At 44.6% G+C, this 18,767-nt stretch overlaps 1 protein-coding gene across 8 annotated transcripts in view; it reads left to right on the top strand.

The window, feature by feature from the left end:
- LOC118389294 (septin-9-like) overlaps nt 1-18,767 on the top strand; it is a 105,262-nt gene that overhangs the window by 72,864 nt on the left and 13,631 nt on the right. For 6 of the 8 annotated variants that reach the window (XM_035779197.2, XM_035779198.2, XM_035779196.2 and 3 more), the window contains 5 exons: nt 8,919-9,036; nt 11,045-11,140; nt 11,252-11,348; nt 13,045-13,096; nt 13,232-14,739. In XM_035779197.2, coding sequence (XP_035635090.1) covers nt 8,919-9,036; nt 11,045-11,140; nt 11,252-11,348; nt 13,045-13,096; nt 13,232-13,409 — 541 coding nt within the window. In that variant the 3' untranslated portion in view covers nt 13,410-14,739. Of the gene's footprint in view, nt 1-8,918; nt 9,037-11,044; nt 11,141-11,251; nt 11,349-13,044; nt 13,097-13,231; nt 14,740-18,767 lie in introns of those variants that run through there. The other 2 variants (XM_052527775.1, XM_052527776.1) reach the window with 2 other exon arrangements.

Here is an 18,767-nt window from a genome sequence, read left to right as displayed (position 1 = left end):
ATGAGTGCCAGGGAGACTAAAACCATGTATGTACAACAAAGTGTTGAGGATACATTTGTATATTTGACCAGGAACCGTGACTTGGCAAGTTAGAGAATTACTTCATATTAACATACCGAAAGATAAACCACCAAAATCCTAGACATTCAAATCAAATGTATTTGTCACATACACATGGTTAGCAGATGTTAATGCGAGTGTAGCGAAATGCTTGTGCTTCCGACAATGCAGTAATAACCAACGAGTAATCTAACTAACAATTCCAAAACTACTACCTTATACACACAAGTGTAAAGGGATAAAGAATATGTACATAAAGATATATGAATGAGTGATGGTACAGAGCGGCATAGGCAAGATGCAGTAGATGGTATCGAGTACAGTATATACATATGAGATGAGTATGTAAATAAAGTGGCATAGTTTAAAGTGGCTAGTGATACATGTATTACATAAAGATGAGTAGATGATAGAGTACAGTATATATGTAGACATATGAGATGAATAATGTAGGGTATGTAAACATTATATTAAGTAGCATTGTTTAAAGTGGCTAGTGATATATTTTACATCAATTCCCATTATTAAAGTGGCTGGAGTTGAGTCAGTGTGTTGGCAGCAGCCACTCAATGTTAGTGGTGGCTGTTTAACAGTCTGATGGCCTTGAGATAGAAGCTGTTTTTCAGTCTCTCGGTCCCAGCTTTGATGCACCTGTACTGACCTCTGGATGATAGCGGGGTGAACAGGCAGTGGCTCGGGTGGTTGTTGTCCTTGATGATCTTTATGGCCTTCCTGTGACATCGGGTGGTGTAGGTGTCCTGGAGGGCAGGTAGTTTGCCCCCGGTGATGCGTTGTGCAGACCTCACTACCCTCTGGAGAGCCTTACGGTTGTGGGCGGAGCAGTTGCCGTACCAGGCGGTGATACAGCCCGACAGGATGCTCTCGATTGTGCGTCTGTAGAAGTTTGTGAGTGCTTTTGGTGACGAGCTGAATTTCTTCAGCCTCCTGAGGTTGAAGAGGCGCTGCTGCGCCTTCTTCGCGATGCTGTCTGTGTGGGTGGACCAATTCAGTTTGTCTGTGATGTGTACGCCGAGGAACTTAACTTACTACCCTCTCCTCTACTGTTCCATCGATGTGGATAGGGGGGTGTTCCCTCTGCTGTTTCCTGAAGTCCACAATCATCTCCTTAGTTTTGTTGACGTTGTGTGAGGTTATTTTCATGCAAAGTTAAAAGCATTTATTCTAATAGACAGGGAAATGGTTAAGTGTCTTCAGTCTGTCTCGGAGCATGTAAAGATTCTGTCAAGGTCCTTCAGTCTTCTGGATGTGTATGCATTACTAACAGAATAGTTTTAAACACCCAGGTGGTGGCTAGTTGTTTCATTTTTCAAGGCGACAGGTAGCCTAGTGGTTAGAGCGTTGGACTTCTAACCGGAAGGTTGCAAGATCGAATCCCCGAACTATCAAACTAAAAATCTGTCGTTCTGCCCCTGAACAAGGCAGTTAACCCAAGGCCGACATTGAAAATAAGAATTTGTTCTTAACTGACTTGGCTAGTTAAATAAAGGTTTAATAATAATAATACTCCTTCCTTTCACGTCTGCAGTTTTAGTCATTTAACAGGGATGAAAGTGTCTGTGTGTGCACCCTGGGTGGACTTGCATATATATATATAAATATACACACGCACACTGTCTGAGCACATATCAGGAATCCATCTACTGGCTCACAATTGTCTCTTCCATCCGCCCACATTTCCTTGACCTGTAGCTCAACAGTTGTCCACCAGTTATTCTCTGGAGTGTGTGGTGTGTGTGTATCCCACAGTTTGACACACTCCCTCACCTACCCCTCAAGACACCACAGCTGCATAGTGTGTGTGGGTCTATGTGGCAGCTCTACAGTCAGTGCATTGTCCAGACCCTCTTTCGCAAAGCATGAGCCAAAGCTTTTTCCCTCGTTCTCTCGTCCCAAAAGCTAAAATGACTCACTTCCCCTGCCAATCCCCTCCCTCTCTCACCCGCTTGACCTGGAGTGCATCCCCCCCTCCCCCAAACAGGCTCTCTTGGAAACTTCCAAGCACCTGTCCCCTCTAGGGGCCTCTTAATCAGGCCTGGAAACAGGGGGAGCAGGAAGAAGGATCTTCTTAACTGCCACCAGGAGACTTCAGAGCAGAAGCACAAAGAGGATGTGCTACCCCTCCACTCAGCACCACTCACTGTGGGGCTGAAGCTACAACCTGGCACTGGGCTAGAGAACACAAGCAACAGGCATAGGGATGCATAAAACACGAACACACACACACACACACACAGAGTCAGCAAAAGCAGATGGGACGACAGGGGATGGGGGAGAGACACAATAATAATGTGTTGAGTAGCCAATGCTCCTCTACAGGACAATCTAAGGATGAAACCCTGTGGGTTAAACCTGGCTCATGGTCTAGACTCAAACTATTCTCCCAACTCCCGTTCTTCTCTCCTCTTCATTCCTCTCACAAATAACTTGAGGTCTGCAACAAGGGCCTGTAACCAATTACTAACACACCATGCCAAGGCCATGGCTGCGTAACAAATGACACCCTATTACCTATTTTAGTCCACTACTGTTGACCAGCGCCCCTATGTCTCTGGTCAAAAGTAGTGAACTACATAGGGAATAGGATGCCATTTGGGAATTAACCCATGTGTCTTGGATAGCTCCATGCTTTGGTGCCATTATGTCCGTAACAGACACTACGCTGAATATTCAGTAATACTGGTATCTCATATCACCAAATAATAGCAGACATCAACTTTTATAGCCCAATGGTTGTGGTTCTTTTTATTGTCAAACTTCTTGACTGCAATTTGAAGGTATTAGACCCTGGGTTAGTTGGAGTACTTAGTGTCAGCAATTTGCTTCAAGGTTTCATTTAGTAGCTAGACTGGTTTTCAATAGACGTAGGATACGTCCCAAATGGCACCCTATGCTCTGTAGGCTATGGCCAAAAGTAGTACACAATATAGGGAATAGGATGACATTTATGTCGCACCTGTAGCGAATGGAAGCGGATGCAGTTGTCTGCCTAGTAGCCGTTGACTGAATGGTTGACCACACTCTTTCCCTCAAGGCTGTCCTCTTGTTACCTCATGAAGGGTGCTTTCTTTGAGGACTACCAGGGTATCCCATGGTTACGCCAGGCAATGTTGCACTTGGACTCTCTTGACCCGCGAGGTGGTTTTAAAGACATCAGAGAAAGAGGAGGGAAGAGAGCAGTCTACAGTGCGGTCACCCCCCTTCCTCTACGTGGTTGCTTCCATTTTGACCACAGAACAGCTCTCAGAGAATTAGCACTGACAGCTCAGCCCTCCCTCTGCAGACACAGCTACCAAGTTGACTATTTCCCCCTTTTTGAAGTGGAGAATTTGAGCATATGGCATCTCTGTGTGCATAAATATGTACAGTACATATGTTTAGTGTGTCGGGGTGCATTGTGTGTGCTGACAATTTCCCGTTTTAAGTGAAGAACTGGAGTATAGCTGTATTGTGTGTGCACATGTGCATGTCTATCTGTGGTATGTGTGTGTGTGTTGACTGATATGTGATTCACATGTACAGTGAACCTCGGTCTCATCTATTTGTTCAGAGGCGTGTGAACATCTTCATAGTCAAATATCAACCTTATGTATTCACTGACCTGTGTACAGTAGGCCTACATACCACTGATGCACATGAGACACTGTGTGTGTCTGACTTACAGTCCACAAAGCTGAGGTCACGGTTCCTGAGGGGACAGGAGATCAAATTATAGGCGGAGCCAAGGAGAGCTGCAGCAGGGCTATGACCTATGGGAGCTCTCTCTCTCACTTTTCCTCTTTCTTTCTTTTCCATTAAGTGGTGTTCTCTCTGTGTCTGTCGCTCTGTGTCTGTCATGCTGTCTCTGTGTCTGTAGCTCTCCTTCTCTCCCCCTTTCTCGCTCCTCGCTCTCTCTCTCTCTTACCATGTCACGTGGGTCTCTCTCGGACACCCTTGCCATGTCACGTGGGTCTCTCTCGGACACCCTTGCCATGTCACGTGGGTCTCTCTCGGACACCCTTGCCATGTCACGTGGGTCTCTCTCGGACACCCTTGCCATGTCACGTGGGTCTCTCTCGGACACCCTTGCCATGTCACGTGGGTCTCTCTCGGACACCCTTGCCATGTCACGGGGTCTCTCTCGGACACCCTTGCCATGTCACGTGGGTCTCTCTCGGACACCCTTGCCATGTCACGGGGGTCTCTCTCGGACACCCTTGCCATGTCACGTGGGTCTCTCTCGGACACCCTTGCCATGTCACGTGGGTCTCTCTCGGACACCCTTGGTATGTCACGTGGGTCTCTCTCGGACACCCTTGGTATGTCACGTGGGTCTCTCTCGGACACCCTTGGTATGTAGTGTGACGTGTATTGACACGCGTAGTGTTCTCTGTTCCTGCCCCGTTCCGTGTGCATGTCTCTCCCCTCTCCTGAGGGGGCCCCTCTATAGTCCAGCTGCTCCAGGTCTTTGATCCAGGGTGACCCATCATGGCTGGGATAATTGGAGGGGAGAGGAGACCATAAGGAGGAGCTCGAGAGGGGAACAACCAGAGGCATTACTGCCAGCCAAGCAGGGAGTGGTGATACCATAAAGAGAGAGACTGAAAAGAGAGGGAGCCTATAGAAAGGAGGAGGAGGTACTGCCAGGCTAACTATGGTGCTGCTCATACAATTATCAGAAATTCAGAATGAGCAGAGAGCACACTCTGTAAATGTCATGTACTTGTAGAGTGTATTGTCTTAAAATGAACAACATCAAAAATATTTTTTTTTTTTTAGATATTCATATTTTCAATTTTAAATAAATGATTGTGAAAATGTGTATTTCAGAATCTAGACGTACGGAACAACCAGAGGCTCTGCCAGGATAGCTATAGCCTGAACATTCTCATTCATTCTCCTCAGATAGAGCGCAGATAGGAGAGTTTATACAGGATAGAAAGAGATGAGATGGGGAAGAGAGAAGGTTTATAGGAGATAGTAGAGAAGCTCTAAGACTTGACAACTTGTGAGTAGAATGTACAAGCTTTGTGTGAGTGGTCAGTTGAGGACAATGTCTTTAGATTTAGTTATGTATGTATGTATTCAATTGCATTATACCCACATTTTACCCCCTAAAACTGCCACCCATGATGAAAATCTTGAGGACCATTACCTGTTTCCAGGCTTATCAGTTTCAGTTCTTAACCATTTTGTGTTTAACCTTGGTAAGAGGTTGTGATTCGTCTTTTAAATTTGAGAATTAGGATTATACTGGCACACTGCTGCACAATTACATTGTCATTGATCAGAAAATAATAGACAATGGACCATCATTGCCCCCTAGTGGTACATCTGTCTCATATCATCCATGACTGAAAATACTTTGAATAAACGTTTTGGACATGCTTTCAATTATACTACAGTGCTGCATTACAATATAACCTACCGAGTTAAGCTACAGGACTGTTTTACTAGCACAGACTGGAATGTGTTCTGGGATCCTTCTGAGCGCATCACATCAGTCACTGGCTTCATCAATAAGTGCATTGATGATGTTGTTCCCACAGTGACTGTACGTACATACCCCAACCAGAAGCCATGGATTACAGGCAACATCCACACTGAGCTAAAGGGTAGAGCTGCCGCTTTTAAGGTTCGGGACTCTAACGCGGAAGCTTATAAGAAATCCCGCTATGCCCGCTATGCCCTCCAAAGAACCATCAAACAGGCAAAACATCAATACAGGACTAGGGTTGAATCGTAGTACACCGGCTCTGATGCTCGTTGGATGTGGCAGGGCTTGCAAACTATTACAGACTACAAAGGGAAGCACAGCCGTGAGCTGCCCAGTGACACGAGCCTACCAAACGAGCTAAATTAATCTATGCTCGCTTCAAGGCAAGTAACACTGAAGCATGCATGAGAGCATCAGTGTTCCAGACGACTGTATGACCACGCTCTCCGAAGCCGATGTAAGACCTTTAAACAGGTGAGCATTCACAAGGCCACAGGACCAGATGGATTACCAGGACGTGAACTCCGAGCATGCGATGACCAGGACTTCCTGACATGCTTCTGCCAGGTGGTAAGAGTAGGTAAAAACACAACACATACGCCATGCTGATCCTCAACATGGATCAGCAATGCACCTCATTGGTGCGTGCTCAGTCCCCTCCTGTACTCCCTGTTCAAGCATGACTGCATATCCAGGCACGACTCCAATACCATCAAGTTTGCCGATGACACAACAGTGATAGGCCTGATCACCAACAATGATGAAACCGCCTATAGGGAGAAGGTCAGAGACGTGGCTGTGTGGTGCCAGGACAACAACTTCTCCCGCAACATGATCTAGACAAAGGAGATTGATTGTGGACTACAGGAAAAGGAGGACCGAGCATGGCCCCATTCTCATCAACGGGGCTGCAGTGGAGCAGGTTGAGAGCTTCAAGTTCCTTGGTGTCCACATCACCAACAAACTATCATTGTCCAAGCACACCAAGACAGTCATGAAGAGGGCACGACAAAGCCTAGTCCCCCTCAGGAGACTGAAAAGATTTGGCATGGGTCCTCAGATCCTCAAGGTTCTACAGCTGCACCATCGAGAACATGGTTGCATCCGCTGCATGGTATGGCAACCGCTCGGCCTCGGACCACAAGGCACTACAGAGGGTAATGCGTGGGGCCAAGCTTCCCGCCATCTTGGACCTCTGTACCAGGCGGTGTCAGAGGAAGGCCCTAAAAATTGTCAAAGACGCTAGCCACCCTAGTCATAGACTGTTCTCTCTGCTACCGCACGGCAAGCGGTACCGGAGCTCCAAATCTAGGTCCAAAAGGTTTCTTAACAACTTCCACCCCCAAGCCATAAGACTCCTGAACAGCTATTCAAAGGGCTACCCAGACCCCTCTCTTACGTTGCTGCTACTCTCTGTTCATTATCTATGCATGGTCACTTTAACTCTACCAACATGTACATTGACTCAACCAGCACATTGACTCTGTACTGGTACCCCGTGTACAGTTGAAGTCGGAAATGTACGTACACCTTAGCCAAATACGTGCAAACTCAGTTTTTCACAATTCCTGACATTTAATCCTAGTAACAATTCCTTGTTTTAGGTCAATTAGGATTACCACTTTATTTTAAGAATGTGACATGTCAGATTAATGGTAGAAATAATTACTTATTTCATCTTTTATTTCTTTCATCACTTTCCGAGTGGGTCAGAAGTTTACATACACTCAATTAGTATTTGGTAGCATTGCCTTTAAATTGTTGGGTCAAACATTTCAGGTAGCCTTCTACAATCTTCCCACAATAAGTTGGGTGAATTTTGGCCCATTCCTCCTAACAGCTCTGGTGTAACTGAGTCAGGTTTGTAGGCCTCCTTGCTTGCACACACTTTTTCAGTACTGCCCACAAATTTTATATAGGATTGAGGTCAGGGCTTTGTGATGGCCACTCCAATACCTTGACTTTGTTGTCCTTAAGTCATTTTGCCACAACTTTGGAAGTATGCTTGGGGTCATTGCCCTTTTGGAAGACTCATTCTGACCAAGCTTTAACTGATATCTTGAAATGTTGCTTCAATATATCCACATAATTTTCCTTTCTCATGATGCCATCTATTTTGTGAAGTGCACCAGTCCTTCCTGTAGCAAAGCCCCCCATAAACATGATGCTGCCACCCCCATGCTTCACGATTGGGATGGTGTTCTTCAGCTTGCAAGCCTCACTCTTTTCCCTCCAAATATAACAATGGTCATTATGGCCAAACATTTCTATTTTTGTTTCATAAGACCAGAGGACATTTCTCCAAATAGTATGATATTTGTCCCCATGTGCAGTTGCAAATCATAGTCTGGCTTTTTATGGCGGTTTTGAAGCTGTGGCTTCTTCCTTGCCGAGCGGCCTTTCAGGTTATGTCGTTATAGGACTCGTTTTACTGTGGATATAGATACTTTTGTACTCTTTTCCTCAAGCATCTTCACAAGGCTTTGCTGCTGTTCTGGGATTGATTTGCACTTCTCGCACCAAATTACATTCATCTCTAGAAGACAGAACGCTTCTCCTTCCTAAGCAATGTGGCGGATGCGTGGTTCCATGGTGTTTATACTTGCATACTATTCTTTGTACAGATGAATGTGGTACCTTCAGGAGTTTGGAAATTGCTCCCAAGGATGAACCAGACTTGTGGAGGTCTACAATTTTATTTCTGAGGTCTTTGCTGATTTCTTTTGATTTTCCCATGATGTCAAACAGAGGCACGGAGTTTGAAGTTAGACCTTGAAATCATCCACAGGTACACCTCCAATTGACTCAAATTAGGTCAATTAGCCTAAAAGAAGCTTCTAAAGCTATGACATAATTTTCTGGAATTTTCCAAGCTGTTTAAAGGCACAGTCAGTCAACATTTGTATGTAAACTTCTGACCCACTGGAATTGTGATACAGTGAAAAAATCTGTGTGTAAACAATTGTTGGAAAAATTACTTGTCATGCACAAAGTAGATGTCCTAACAGACTTGCCGAAACTATAGTTTGTTAAAAAGACATTTGTGGAGTGGTTGAAAAACACTTAGGTTGGAGTCATTAAAACCCGTATGGACACTTCCGACTTCAACTGTATGTAGCCTCGTTATTGTTATTTTACTGCTGATGTTTAATTGTTAATTTTATTTTCTATTTAAGTTTTAAAAAATCTTAACTTAAAGCATTGTTGGTTAAGGGCTTATAAGTAAGCATTTCACTGTAAGGTATTCGGCGCATGTGACCAATAAAATTTGATTTGATCAGAAAATATCTCCTTAACTTTAAGAGTAATCTTATTAACATCTCTCTCCTCCTCCCCTCTCTCCCTCCATGTTGCCTCTCTCCAGTCTGAGGCCCCTGGATGTGGAGTTTATGAGTCGTCTGAGTAAAGTGGTCAACATAGTCCCTGTCATCGCCAAGGCAGACACACTCACCCTGGAGGAGAGGGACTTCTTCAAACAGACGGTACGGTGTGTGCACGCACGTGTGTGTACACAAAAAGCCTATGACATTGATCTGTTGATTTGCTTTTAAACTAGTCCCTTTTGCACTACAACAACCTGACATGGCTGACATTAGGCTTTTACAGCAGGGTAACAAGAGGGTAAGATCACACACACACCACCCGCGTGCACACACACAGGATAACGAGAGGGTAAGATCACACACAGGCCGGTATGAAGCGATGCCAGGCATTACAAACAGCAGCCATCTGGATAAACTACTGTACTCTGCCCAGTCTGAGGAGTAGCGGTATGAAACCTTGGAACACTTAACGGATGTTTTTAGCCAGAAAGGAGCATTTTAAGAAGTGATTTATTTACAGTATTCCAGCTTTCTATAAACCTCCGAGGCAGCTGATGTCTGCACAGATGCCAGTGTACTGTAGCAGGCTAGTCTCTTATTAGCAATACGCTACTTGGTACATGAGATGGAGAAACCACACAGGACCTCAGATAAGGAGTCTGTTTAGAGTAAGGTTTATTCAACACTCGGCAGAGGCTGTCCAGTAGCCACTCCTCCATGAAAGAAAGCACAGCCCTTTCTGTTGATGACTCATGTCTATGGTATAGAGGCCATCTTTACTGATTTAGAATTCGATGGAATTCTCCATTGCTGCTTTCTCTTCCTGCGGTCTCTTGAAAGTTGCACCATACCAGGTTACACTGGCCTATACGACCTGCTTGGCATAGTTTAAACAGGCCTCTGCACCTCCTTCTGTTCCAGTGTGTGTTTGTTGGCCAGTGATCAGCCTGGGAGAACAAAATAACATGCCTGCGCGCGCGCACACACACACACATCAAGGGACGCTAGTCTCCCCCTCTCTGGCGTCCTGCGACAGATCTTTATTAATTCTGGAGGAGGAAACACGCTGGGCAACTTGGCTACCGTTTTCCCCGACAACGGCCAATGAGAACAAGGGCGGGTGAGATGGAAGCTCTGGGGCTTGTAACCAGCTTGTTTTGGTTGGCTGCATGGGCTGGGCCATGTACGACCCTGGGATTGTGATCTTAAAGTTTTTTAAAAAAAGTTTCTTTCTTGTTCTCTGCTCCCTGCAGCAGTTGACACGCAAAGGGAACGAGAGCTTTTTATTGTTTTACCCTCTGTGTCCACAGTCCTCGTTGCGGGCGTTCGTGTGTGTGCTCTGGTCACGTTCCCTCGACTGTTGTGGGCTTATGATATAGGCCCAAGGCTGAGAAAGTTACAAGTTTAAACTTTCCAAGAAGTATCAACCGAGAAATTTAGAAAACCTGTTCGTCATCGACCAAGTGGAAACTGCCAGAGTAGTAATTGTGAGCGGAACGGTCATTCATTTAAAGGCCATCACTGCTGGCAGAAGAAGCCTGTCATGCTCTCTCTGTCTCTTGTCTGTGTTCCAGTCATTATAAAGACATAGAAGAAAGGTGGACATTTTGTAAACCTGAGTGTCTGGCTGTATATTTGTGTACTAGTGGTTAACCTCCACATTAACTCTCAATGTTAGGGATCATTAAATGACCATTTAACGTCAACACCAGCCTTAGCAGTGTTTACGGTGGACTCTGAGTGAGCTACTCTAGAATTGTAGTCAGTCCTTTCCTATTCTGTTATATTTTCAGTCACGGTGACCTCATACTCGTCTAACAATCTGGCTATCTGCATGAATCATTTATATTGTTATTGTTGGAGGTTAGCCAGTGAAAGTTAAGTTATAAGAATGAGTAGGCTTACTTACTTACTTTTGATGCATTCTGATGTGATACAAGTCTCAGCCTCCCTTCCCTGGTCTTTCCTCTGGTGGTGAGTGAAAGGCTTTGGTGTGTGATGTTGTTGTACTGGGCAGGACACACACTCCTCCACCTCCAGGACGAGATGACTTGGTAGATGACATGAGGTGGAAACGGCCATTGTTTAGCCCCGACTGCTGTTCTACAGTACATTGAAACGGTGCAAACCTGGTGTTAGATTCTGATGTGTTTCTGTGTGTGTGCAGATCAGGGAAGGACTGCGAGCCAACGGGATCGACGTCTACCCTCAGAAAGAGTTTGACGAGGATGCTGATGACAGGATGATTAATGATAAGATCAGGGTGGGTATACAATGTGTGTGTATAGGCATGCAGAATCTCACACACACACACACTGACGCATGGATTCATTACAATGCAATTGTTGGTCTTAAACTGTGTGTGTGGGTTCAGGAGATGATCCCATTTGCTGTGGTGGGGAGCAACCAGGAGTACCAGGTCAATGGAAAGAGGCTTCTGGGCAGAAAAACTAAGTGGGGAACCATAGAAGGTAATTCAACACACACACAACCATTACTCTCCCTGTCAAACTAGTCATGTAAAATGGGTTGAAGCAGATGTTGGCGAAACCATGCACGTTACTGCTGCCAGCACATGTTTAAATCCCAGCCAACTGATTGAGTCTTGTGTGACTATGAACGAGTGTTTCTCATATCCACGTTTATCTGGTCTGTGACTAAAGACATTTCTAAGTCACAGACCCATGGAGGATTTACTGAGCCGTCTGCATCCATAACACAGTGGGGGGAAAGGTGATGTGTGGAGGACAGACCGGAGGAGGTCTAGAGAGATGGGGGGTGGAAGAGAGGAATGTCACAGCTCCTTTTTACTGGAGGGCCGACTGTCTTCTTCCCAGATTGCACCTGGCCCCTCCAGGGCCCCTCTTGGCTCTTGGTGAATGCGCCTCTCATCACTCCACACTTGTCGACAGATGGCTGTAGAACAGATATCTTAATCTGGACCTGATTTGATTTCTTGCTGTTAGGTCTGTTCAAAGGACCAACCAACCAGAGCTTAGCATACATAGCTTTCTAGAGTTCTAGTACTTGGGTCCTGTTCTGGAACTGTCAGGGTGTTCTTAAAACACCCATGGACTGTAATTGAACTCTAAGACAAAGGTGTGTTTGTCGGAGCACGGGTGTGATAAGTGAGAAATGTGGTTGTCCCCTGGCTGAGGGAACATTGACTCGAGCCAGCGAGGGAGGGAGGGAGGGAGGGAGCTGAAGGACCTGTCTGCACTGCTATCATAAATTAGGCCACAAGAGGAGGGAGTCCTGTGGGCCCAGGGTTCTCATAGCCAGGACCTCTTTCTACTCGTTCTCCTTCTCTCTCTCCTCCTCTTTTCTTTCTCTCTCTCGCTGATTGTCTTACTCGTTCTCACTTTTTCTCTCTCTCTCTCTCCTCTTTCTGTCGTCTCTTACATTCTCTTTTTCCTCTACCACTGCCCCAATGTCTTTCTCATTATCAACCTCATTATCAAATTCTTTCTCCCCCTCCTCATTCCATAAGTCATACTTATCTAGAGGGCTGGTACCTATACAGCTACATATACAACGTGTCTGTCTATGTGTGTGTTCTTGTGTTAATCCCCTGTTCGTAATAGGTGGAGGAAAGTGTTAGCCAGAGAAACCAGCCTGGTTAAGGGAGACCCACCACCACGTGAATCAGTATACCCACAGACTGTGGTGGTCACACAGCAGCACCCTCTTCTCCCCCGCCCCTCCCTAAGAGGGATGAAATGGGATTTAATTTCCTGTGCTGCGATTTCACATAAATAACACTCCTTTTTCATTTTGTGGACTTGACATAATCGATCATTCAAACATGTGTTGGATCCTTTCTAGACTCCAGCAAATTGTCATGGAGAGTTTGTTAAATAATCTGACTTGCTGAGGGAGCTGAGATGGATTAAATTACTTGTAGTGGAAGGTGTAACCTTTATTTAAGATAATTGCTGCAGATGTCAAGATAAATGGGCGTCCTTGACCTGTCTTTGGCGCAACACTCCCATCTTGTGGCAGAGTGTAGAATAGCACATGGCATTTAACTTGATATGCACACCCCGATACACAAAATATATGCTACGTGGCTATTGTATTGTATATTATTTGAGTAACTGTAAACAGAAAACACTTGCTGTTTATCCCATAGAATGCAATTTCATTTTCTTTACACTCTTTTTGCAGTTGAGAACATTGCACACTGTGAGTTTGCTTACCTGCGAGACCTTCTCATCAGGTGAATATTAACTGTGTTTTAAGTGATGGTGATACTGACTGTGTTTGACCAGTGTTTTTGATGACGCTTGATGTTTCTCTGGGTAATGTCGATGTTTCTCTCACTAAATCTTCATCTGTGTTTCCTCTCTGTAAGGACCCACATGCAGAACATCAAGGACATCACCAGTAGCATCCACTACGAGGTGTACCGTGTCCGCAGGCTAAACGAGACCAACGGCCAGCCCAACGCCCAGCCACCCAACACACTGGTCAACCCACAGCAGGCCAACGGGGTGGCAGCACAGCACCAAGTCCTGACCCATGAGATGTAGATGTCTGACCATCTGCAGACAAATACACACACACACACACACACACCCCTATATATATCTTTAATGGCTGGCAACTGTGACAAACCACATGCAAACACACCACGTGACACACACACACCCATCCTAACTGGCTGACATGGATTGTACACACTCCAAAGAGGATTCCAATATCACGTATATAATGATTCATACATGATCAACTGCCAAGGTCAGAGCTGTTGGGTAAACAGTACAGGATGTCCCATAGGGAGATTATAGCATAGAGATGTGTACAGACCAGCTATCGAAGTATAGCACATCAATTAGCTCAACTATAAATAACTGGTCGGAATGACCTGTTCTACGTTTGGGTTGTGTTGTCTAGATATTGGAGATATTAGGAGGTAGGGTTTAGGTTCTTTGTATATTTTTGGACACATCTGCACTGCCCCGAAAAGCAGCAATGCAGTGTGGAGCAGCTTTGAAATCCCTTTTTGTCTTTTTCCATTGCGTTTCCATATGTTTCAGACCTCTTACCAAACCATCCTGTCTGCCAATGTTGTATCTTGTGAAACGTATCATGTTCATTCATACAGTGCATTTTACATTTACTGTTGTGTTCTAATATTATTGTATTGTTGTCTGGATGCAGGGAACAGACATCCCTATGCTCTCCGAACTTTCTCTAAACCAAATCAATGTCCTTTCTGTTTTAAAGAGAAGCCAAATATATAGAATTGATTTATAAATAGATATTTATGCTTGTTATGTATTCCCGTTATAATTGAGTTACATATTCATATAGCCTACCAGTCGACCTACGCACTCCCGTTGTTCTCCGAGAGGATGGAAAATCTACAGAGATCCGCTTTGGTTGTATTTTTCTTGCAATCATGCATTGTCTCCCGTGTATTTGTAGAGAATTCTATGAATCTAGATTTACATTGTATTTTTGGACATGATACAGAATAGGACTACAGGTAGGTTGAATATGTAGCCTACATACACCGCTTGTAATAATATTTAGTAACCTGAGAGTTTTGCTTTCCCGGTGTAGTCAATGTTTAACTCCCTTATCTTCCCTACTAAACATTTATTCCAAATAGTCATACATGTGCCATTCAGACAAACACAATTCTTCACTCCGCCAAAAAGTCATGGACAGAGGTCAAAACCAAGAGTACTATTCATTCAGCAATGTAGCTTTACGTAACATAAACCATTACAAAAGGTAATACAATGTTTACTGTTGTATAGTTATTGTGTCATTTGTTATAGTATGATGAGAGTATGGTTTATCTTTGATATGCTATGTCAAATAAATAAAGATTGATATTTTTATTGTTCACAATTGTCTTGATTGCCAATCCATTTCACCTGTGCAGTTGACTCCTCTCTTAACCAATCACAAAATGTGCAATTTGGCATGTCTGAAACTGTGGAAAAGGATACCCTTTATGTAGTGTTTGGGTTTTAGTGTCATAAAGTGTCTTTGCAAAGTCAAAGTTATTTCAAACAATCTGTGGCTGCATTGAGGTAAATACAGTGTGTATCGGAGGGGTTTTTACATCAAAATAGGGTCCTCTGCATGAGCTAAATTTAGAATGTATAGTCATATTTTCACTGGTCTGTTTTAGTCAGGTGATTGGATCTTCAGATGCCAATGTTTTTTCATGTCTACAAGCGCATGGCCAAGGGCTCATAGACCAGCATTTCCCAAACTCAGTCCTTGTGACTCTAAGGGGTACACGTTTTGGTTTTTGCCTTAGCACTATACAGCTGATTCAAATAATGAACTCGTCATCAAGCTTTGATTATTTTAATCAGCTGTGTGGTGCTAGGGCATAAACCAAAATGTGTACCACTAAGAGTCCCCTGGACCGAGATTGGGAAATGTTCCCATAGACAGTTGAACGTTCAGCGCTGGGAATACAGTAAGTGTGTTCTTGGAGAACACAGATGTCACATAACCCAGCAGATGGCACAGGGGAAGATGACTGGCACTGTTGTGGTATCCAGGGGCGGGATGGCTATAGATTGAACTTTAATATCATCATTAGTGGCTATTTGTATCCTGTCTCAGTTTTCAGCGAGGCTGCCTGAAGGGGTTCTCAAACCTCTCCTCGGGGACGCCCAGCTGGCACACCTGATTCAACTTGTTGACTATTCATCAAGCCCTTGACTGGGTAAATCAGGTGAGTTAGTTCAGAGCAACAAGAAAATGGTAATTGTCTGGGGGATCCTGAGGAGAGGTTTGAGAACCACTGCAGTTGGACGTTACTCCACCTCCTAGTGACAACACACATTGTAGCCAGCTACACACACTCCACTTTACAGCTTCCCATCATTGTTCACCAAATGTTCTTCTGGGGAACGCAACAGTCTGAATCCAAACAAAATGAATGGCTATTGTAAGGCACGACGGGTTGAATGTATATCTTCAGATTGATGCGACCCGAGGGAGCGGATGTGTTTTGTAAACTGCTCTGTGTGATTTACTGTTCTCTGCAGGTTGTTGGCTTTGTTTCATCCCTCGGGAATCTGGAATCTTCCATTTTAGCAGGTTGTTGGCTTGGTTTGAACCCTCGGGGATCTGGAATCTTCCATTTTAGCAGGTTGTTGGCTTGGTTTCATCCCTCGGGAATCTGGAATCTTCCATTTTAGCAGGTTGTTGGCTTGGTTTGAACCCTCGGGATCTGGAATCTTCCATTTTAGCAGGTTGTTGACTCGGTTTGCAGATCCCCATGGGATCAATCTTCAATTTTAGTAGGTGAAAGAGGGTGTCAGTCATTTCATTCAATGTTTTGTGTTGGAGTATGAGTGTTTAGTCCTGTGGCTAAAGTTGGACTCTTCTTAGACATGGTTGTGGGTGAGTGGCATTTAATATGCACATAGACACACACACACACTCTCCAGTTTGTTCTTCGAGTACTAGCGTGGAACCCCATTGGGGAACCATTACCCCGAGATTGGTACACAATACACGTAGTGGCATGCATCCTTCAGTAGATATAAGAAAGCTGTCAGGCAGAGAGAGATGGTGGAGTAATGATGCCCATTAATGTTGACAAGCTCTAGCAGACTCTCGTTAAGAGAACATCAACAGCTCAAAAGGGCCAATTAAAAGCCACCACCAAATACGTGCCTTTCACACACACACACAGAGTAGGGACTCATAAACCCAGTGTCTTACAACATTGCCTTTTTTAAATTGTGCATGCGGTTCTTGTGTGGGTGTGTAGGCGCCCGCATATGTGTATGACCGGGATCATCAACTAGATTCAGCCTTGGGCCAATTATACTTTTTTTGAGTGGATGGTCAGGGGGGGCAGAACATTATTACAAATAATTTGTCGACTGCAAACTGACCGCAAGAAGCCCAAACGGATATAATATTTTACTAAAACGTCATTTCAAACCATGCTTACGTTTGTATACGATTGCATGTATCTATTTTACAGTATTATTTGTGGGACTACTTCGTAAAACATTTCCTGAATTAAAATCACTTGGAGCTGATTTGCTGGTGTTTTTAGTCTTATGTCCAACAACAAACCTGGGAGGCCAAATAAAATCCCCAGTTGGGGCACCCCGGTTTGTTGTATGAGTTAAGTGTGTCCCCATGGAGAGCCCTAGGCTAGGGAACGGTTAGGGAATAGCTAGGGAACGGCGTTACGTCTGACTAACTACTCATTATTGTTATCTTGTTGTTACTATTTCCTTTTTTATTGAGCAAATGTTTCTTTTTAACTCTGTGTTGTTGAGAAAGGGGTCATAAGTAAGCGTTTCACAGTGTTGTATTCGGCACAAGTAACAAATACAATTTGAAGAAGTAGGGTTTCAGACGTTTTTGGAAGATGGGCAGGCCCTCTGCTTTCCTGACGTTAGGTGGAAGCTCGTTCCACCATTGGGGTGCCAGGACAGAGAAGAGCTGGGAACGACAGATTGTTGTCCATGGTCACGCCAAGGTTCTTTGAACTCTGGGAGGGGGACCCCATGGTGTCAACAGTGATGGAGAGCTCTTGGATCTGGCAGGCCTTCCCCGCCGGAGGAAGAGCAGCTCCTTCTTGTTGAGCTTGAGGTGGTGGGCTGACTTCCAAGCTGAGATGTCTGCCAGGCACTCAGAGATGCATGTCGCCACCTGTCAGAAGGGGTGGGAAGGAGGAAAGTAGTTGATAGGTGCAACTGTGAGGATATGATGGAGCCAAGTGATTTGGTGTTTAGAGGAGAGGGCCTAGAACTGAGCCCTGGGGGACACCGGTAGTGAGAGCATGTGGTGCAGACATGTGGTGCAGACACAGATCCTCTCCACGTCACCTAGGAGCGACCTTCCAGGTAGGATGCAATCCAAGAGTGTGCAGAGCCTGAGCCAGCAGATGGATCTAGGAGGATGAGAACACACTGATGTGATTGACGCTACAAAGAGTGATTGACGCTACAAGTGATTGACGCTACAAAGAGCATGTTGAAAAACCTTGAGTCTTCCTTCCCAGCTTAGACATCACTCAGTGTTTTAAGTTTCAAATTTTAATGTCAGGTGTGTGTGTGGAGTCGGTATAAATGTGTGAGTGTGTAGAGTCAGTGAAAAAATAGGGTCAATTCATTCTGTTGGTTAAAGCCTGGGGATAGAAGCTGTTTATGAGCCTGTTGGTGTCAGACTTGATGCACCGGTACTGCTAGCCATGTATTTATGTTTGTGTGGTGATGCTGGTAGAGAAGAGAGACTTCCCACACATGCACGTACACACACATATAGTGTGTTTGTATAAGAGCCCTGTGGGATTGTGTTTTGTATATATACTATATGTTATAGTGGTTCTGAGGAGATCCTTAACCATTACAAACAGTGATTGGGGAATGTTTAAAATAAGGATGGCATCTCATGACACCAAGTCAATGAAGACCTATCTGGGCAAGGTCAAAAGGTATTAATTTCTCTCATTGCTATCATGTATGAACTAGGAAGACTGTGTGTGTATGTGCGTGTCCGTCCGTCCAGAGCTATGGCTAACTAACCCCTGGTTGCAAGATCGAATCGCCGAGCTGAAAAGGTAAAAATATGTCGTTCTGCCCCTGAACAAGGCAGTTAGCCCACTGTTCCTAGGCTGTCATTGAAAATAATAATTTGCTCTTAACTGACTTGCCTAGTTAAATAAAGGTAAAATAAATGTATATATAATTCGTCTGCACTTATGGACTGCCCTCTTTATTCAAACCACAGGTTTTCAAAAGTGTTCAAGTCCAGAGACTGAGACTGCCATTTCAAAATGTTGATTTGTGGCCAATTTAACCATTTCTAAGTGGATTTTGATGTGTGCTTGGGTTTATAGACATGCAGGACGAGCCAGTTGTGGCCAAGTTTCAGCTTCCTGGCAGAGG

The sequence above is a fragment of the Oncorhynchus keta genome, chromosome 10, assembly GCF_023373465.1.
Source record: "Oncorhynchus keta strain PuntledgeMale-10-30-2019 chromosome 10, Oket_V2, whole genome shotgun sequence".
NCBI classification, from domain to species: domain Eukaryota; kingdom Metazoa; phylum Chordata; class Actinopteri; order Salmoniformes; family Salmonidae; genus Oncorhynchus; species Oncorhynchus keta.
The sequence above is the reverse complement of the archived record's forward strand: the minus strand, read 5'-3'. Positions and strand labels throughout refer to the sequence as shown.